This window comes from Copadichromis virginalis, linkage group LG3 (assembly GCF_057382275.1).
Source record: "Copadichromis virginalis isolate Kocher_CV1m ecotype Utaka linkage group LG3, C_Virginalis_male_GT1.1, whole genome shotgun sequence".
NCBI classification, from domain to species: Eukaryota; Metazoa; Chordata; class Actinopteri; order Cichliformes; family Cichlidae; genus Copadichromis; species Copadichromis virginalis.
Genome location: NC_140620.1, coordinates 39,575,772 through 39,580,802, shown reverse-complemented (window position 1 = coordinate 39,580,802; position 5,031 = coordinate 39,575,772). Strand labels below are relative to the sequence as shown.

At 40.1% G+C, this 5,031-nt stretch overlaps 1 protein-coding gene across 1 annotated transcript; it reads left to right on the top strand.

Annotated features, from left to right (window-relative positions):
- Positions 1 to 234: 234 nt before the first annotated feature.
- LOC146714680 (thioredoxin-like) lies at positions 235 to 4,005 on the top strand. Its single transcript, XM_085451048.1, has 5 exons — positions 235 to 557; positions 1,827 to 1,931; positions 2,273 to 2,338; positions 2,858 to 2,923; positions 3,492 to 4,005. The coding sequence occupies exons 1-5, from the start codon at positions 534 to 536 to the stop codon at positions 3,552 to 3,554; spliced, it is 324 nt and encodes a 107-aa protein (XP_085307174.1). The 5' UTR covers positions 235 to 533; the 3' UTR covers positions 3,555 to 4,005.
- Positions 4,006 to 5,031: the final 1,026 nt, after the last annotated feature.

Sequence of the window (5,031 nt, the reverse complement as noted above, 5' to 3'; positions counted from 1 at the left end):
CTGTGGAGTTTGCCCGGTAACAGATGAGGTAGAGGGAGGTCATGTACTTAAATTAACGACACAGACATAGCCTGTCTGGGTAAACTGATTGCAAGTGTTGTTTAAGTCTAACAAGTAGAATAAATAGATGTATCTGGAGGAACTGAAAGAGGAACTGTTCTGTTTTAGTGACGCGAGCTACTGGTCATCATAAGTATAAATATCACAACCACCTATTGTAAGGGGGGAGATGGAGCCTGATGTTTTGCAGTGCCTATCTTCACCACATATATGTGTTTTAATAAAATAATTTGTGTTGACCCACTATGGACTTTCAGTCGTATGTCTCTTCCTCAAAATTCGAACCGCGACACTCTATATACTCTAAGTACCAATACATTTGCGCTTTAGCTCATTAAAAACTCTTATTGTGTAAAATAAATACAGAGACTTCCGCTTTAACCGGGACTACTGACGGGTAACTTTAGTGTTTAAACGCGTGGGGCGTCTGCTGGCACTTTGTTCTGTCCGAGGCACGTTCATCAGCTGGTATCATGGTTCACGAAGTGAAAGATCTGGTAAGTTTGTCTTTTTTGTTGTTTTCTGTGCCTCTCTCCCTTATATGGTGAGAGGCGCATTCCTAATAAGTGAATGGATGTTTTTACGCTCCACTGTTTCGTGTCGGAGCAGCCGCGCGCAGGTGTGCCAAAACGTGATCGTCTACCAAAAAGGGATTATCCGCATTTAAACTGCTGTAAATGACTTGTTGGCCTGCAAAATATGAAATATATGTCAAAGATATCCATGAATAATATAAATTCATCTTGAGCTACAAACAACCTTCCAGTCACGCGTTAGAAGCCGCAATCGTCTCTGGTGAAGTGGCACCCTTTATTTATCTAGTTAAAAGTTCTCACTGATATTAAAATGTCTTTTTAAAGAAAGATCTGGACAAGAGGGCAGCAGAAATCGCAGCAAATATAACAATAGTTATATAAAGAAGGTTTTAATTGGCCAAAAGGAAATATACACGAAAAACTGATTTTACATATAGCACTTTAATAACCTGTTCACTAAAGTCTATTCATCAATATAAGTCAATACGTTACACATAAACCCTCGCCCCATCGAAACATTAGAAATCACCTTTTGGGAGACAATCAGTTCTTCACACAACACCTGTGCTCCACACGCGGCCATAAGTGTACACGTTGTTTAGGTAAATTTCCAGGAAAGGCAGGCAGTCTTCCCGAACCCTGTTGTAACTGATTGTATTGCATTTGTACGGAAATAAACTTTACAAAGGTCAGCGGATCACAGCATCACCAGATCAGTGACTCTTACATGCAGCCATCAAAGGCCATCCTGAGCAGGGAATCCCTCGGTTAGCAGGGCTGGACTAGTAAACTGGCATCCCGCCCTACAAAGCACCGGCAACTGCCCATCCATTAATTTTCATCACTAACACTGGATTGCACAATCAAAACTCCTAATGCAATCGGGACTTTCCCAGCCTTCCCTGCGCGCTCACGCAGCTTGCAGAACAGAATTTAGCGTGGAAGAAGTGGTTGATACAAGTGGACAAACAAAACTTATAGGATGGAGCTGAAAAGCTGAGAGAGAGAAAGAAATTAGAAATAGATGCAGCAAAACGTGTCAAATGAACCAACATGTGAACTGTCGTGGCTGCAGCTGCACCGTCAACAGTAGCACCAGCAACAAGTATGAACAAGCCCTCAGTCAGAAGAGGCTGCTGCTGTTAGCTCTGTTGCAGTTCATTTGAGCATGTTTCAGTCTCTACCATTTACCCATCCAAAAAATCATGTCTTTTCTATTTCTCTCTGTAGGATGAGTTCCAGAAAATTCTGAATGAAGCTGGAGACAAGCTGGTGGTGGTGGACTTCACAGCCGAGTGGTGTGGCCCCTGCCAAATGATGGCCCCAATTTTTTGTGTATGTGATGTTAAATTTAAAATCACGTTATTTATTTATTTATTTATTTATTTATTTTAGCTTATTGCCTCATGAGCTTTTGCATGTCCAAAATTCATGAGAATCTCAAGTTTCATTCTGTCCCTCACACATTACAATAACTTTAGTCAGAGTAACCTATAGTACTGATGCTCTAGCCCCCCATTTGACATTATGCAGAGCTTCATTGTGATCCCCATGCAACTGCAGCAATGTGACAATTAAATAAGAGAACCTATTCACAAGGATGAAAACTCTTGTGATGTCGCAGAAGATGTAGTGTGCGTGCTCTCGTGTCGACTCAGTGATCTTCCCTCCTGCAGGAGATGTCACAGGAGCCTGTCAACGCAAACGTGATTTTCCTGAAGGTGGACGCGACTGATGGCAGGGTAAGCCCGTGTTTGACTTGGAAGCCAGGAGAAGCAGTAGGATTACTTCATCTGCTGCTGAACCCACTTTAGCTTCCTTTGTGTGGATTTATTTTATTTCTGTTTTCATGTCATTGCATGAAAATAAAAGTCATAGGTTTCTAGCTTAGTTAAACATTTATTTTTCTCTTGGAAGAACTCCTAGCTGACTCATGTGACCATCTGTCAGCAACTGCTTTGGTGCGGATTAAACAACACAGACTGTAATGCAACAAGCTTTCACTCTGCACAACTGGCAACACTGAAGTCTGAAGGAGAGACTGTCTGATGTAGACAGGCTCTTGGGTAACCTATAATTAATATGCATAAAAGCTGCAGAAGCCTGTGTTTTTCACAATATTTTTAATGTATTTATTTGCACATGTTTTGGCCTCTCGCCACATCTACAGCTGCCCAAGGTGGTCTGAAGCGGCCGTAGTCAGTGGCGATCAGTGTTGATGACCCGGTCAGCTCATCTGATATCGTTGCGTTGTCTTTCAGGATGTGAAGTCATTCTATAATGTCACCCGCATGCCTGCATTTCACTTTTACAAGAATAACCAGAAGGTAAGGTAAAGTGCCCTATGTAGCTGGATGGAGATGTTTAGCATGTAGTAAATTTGAGCCTGGAAACAATGAGCCTTGTGCAATGACTATTATAATCTCAGTATTATTTTCAACTGGCACATATAAGATCAATGTTGCCCTAAGGATTCCCTCTTAATCTTGCACAGAAAACCTCTAAAGGCAGATCATACATGAATCATTTAATATTTTCTAATGGCTTAAACGGCAAAGCAAATATCCTTTCCAACCAATGGAGGCAAGCTTGAAGCCATACCTCCATTCAGATTCAAGACTCAAGATTCAAGAGCTTTATTGTCAATACAGTAGTATACACAGTACACAGTGTACTGAAATGCTGTTTCACCCTAGGCTCCCCATGGTGCATTTATAAATATATAAAGGATATATGGTCTCAGGATTAAAGAAACTGAGTTAAATCACATTTAAGTCAAGGTTTGGGTTGTTAGTGATAAGCCGATTGTGTCCTATTTTACAATTCATTGAGGATAAATGGAAAATTATGTCATTTTTTACATGCCATTTTTAACTCAATGTCCTCCTCTTTCAGGTGTATGAGTTCACCGGTGCTGATGAAGCTCAACTACATCAAAAAGTGAGAGAGCTCAGATGAGATGTCCCACCAAAAACAAAATCTGCCTCACATATCTTTGATATTACTGTGTTACTCATGACAATGAAGTCTATCCCACACAGTCAATAATACATCCACATATCTTGTAACAGACCAAACAACTGTTATCTCATGTTAGACGAATGTGTTTTATTTTATTATATTTCTTTCTTGTTTGTCTGTACAAATACGTGTGTGTGTGTGTATATCTACACATATATTCGTATTCGTAAATGAAAATACATGTAGACGAGTATATATTGGTTTTTTTTGTTTGTTTTATTATGTCTGAAATAAATAAAGATACAAATACAAATACAAATGTCCCTGTCTTAACTGGCTGCAATATGAAACCGCTCAATACTTTTAATTCCGTTTTTAATGACAGTTTGGCTGTGATCCTGAATTACTTTGTATGTTTTGTGTTCAAAAAGTTTAATAAATGAATTATGAATGGATTGGTATTTTGTACTTTGATAAAAATGTCAGAATAGTACAAGTATGTAGCAGCATATGTTGGAGCTGGCAGTTAACAGCAGACACTATATCGCTGGTGAACGTGATGTGTTGGTTCATTAGCGCATTTTGAAAACCAGCCAACAACTGCATGATGTAGCAAAGGTTTGGGCAATTTGCAGGAAATTGGCTCACGTCTGTGGACTGCTTGCGAGAAGTTCTTGTGTTAGACCCTCCTACAGCCACTGAACTCACTTGTTCCCACTTTACACCAACAGGTTGTTGTTACTGTGCTTTTTGAGCACCAGCATTTGTGTCTTTCTTCAAATGCATGAACTGGATCTTAATTAGGTACTGGTATCATGCCAAACCAGTGGTTAAAACCGGCTTTTCAGGCTGCTGTTCTACTGTGTGTGAGTGAGCCTTTGTTTGAGCACAAGTGAGGAAGAGGACACACACACACACACAATAAATATCAAATTAAGATTTGAGAAATGCTTTGTGTAACACACAGATAGTCTCTACTCTAAGTGTGTCTTACACAACCAGACGTGCAGCTATACAGTGATGAAGATACTCAATAGAAATTCAGTGAAATAGGAAAACATGAGTCTTGAGAACGAGGTCTGCAGCAGCTTTGGGCCATTTAACCTCACACACACAAACAAAGTCAGCACAAACACATCAGGACAGCAACAGTGTGTGCAGGGAGGCAGGAAAGAGCACAAACACAACCTCTGTTCAGGGAAACTTTGCCTGGATCCAGCCTAAGATTTTAATATCTCATATGTAAAACATCTGAACGGTCATTTGAGTTTCAGACTGCACACAGGGACTCAGTGTGGAGCCCAATCCATGTTTTGACTTCTGCTTAAGTATCTGTACTTGTGTACAGATAAGAACGAGTCCAACATGCACCAGACAGACAGATAAACACGTATTTGTCCATTTGGTAATAATTTAAAGAGCAGCTCTGAAGTCCTCTGTGTTAGTCTGATAAATGCAACATCTCATCTTATTA

Coding starts and splice junctions, on each gene's coding strand:
- LOC146714680 (XM_085451048.1), top strand. CDS start 534: ATGGTTCACGAAGTGAAAGATCTG. Junction 1,932..2,272: donor TGATGGCCCCAATTTTTTGT/GTATGTGATGTT, acceptor TCCCTCCTGCAG/GAGATGTCACAGGAGCCTGT. Junction 2,339..2,857: donor TGGACGCGACTGATGGCAGG/GTAAGCCCGTGT, acceptor GTTGTCTTTCAG/GATGTGAAGTCATTCTATAA.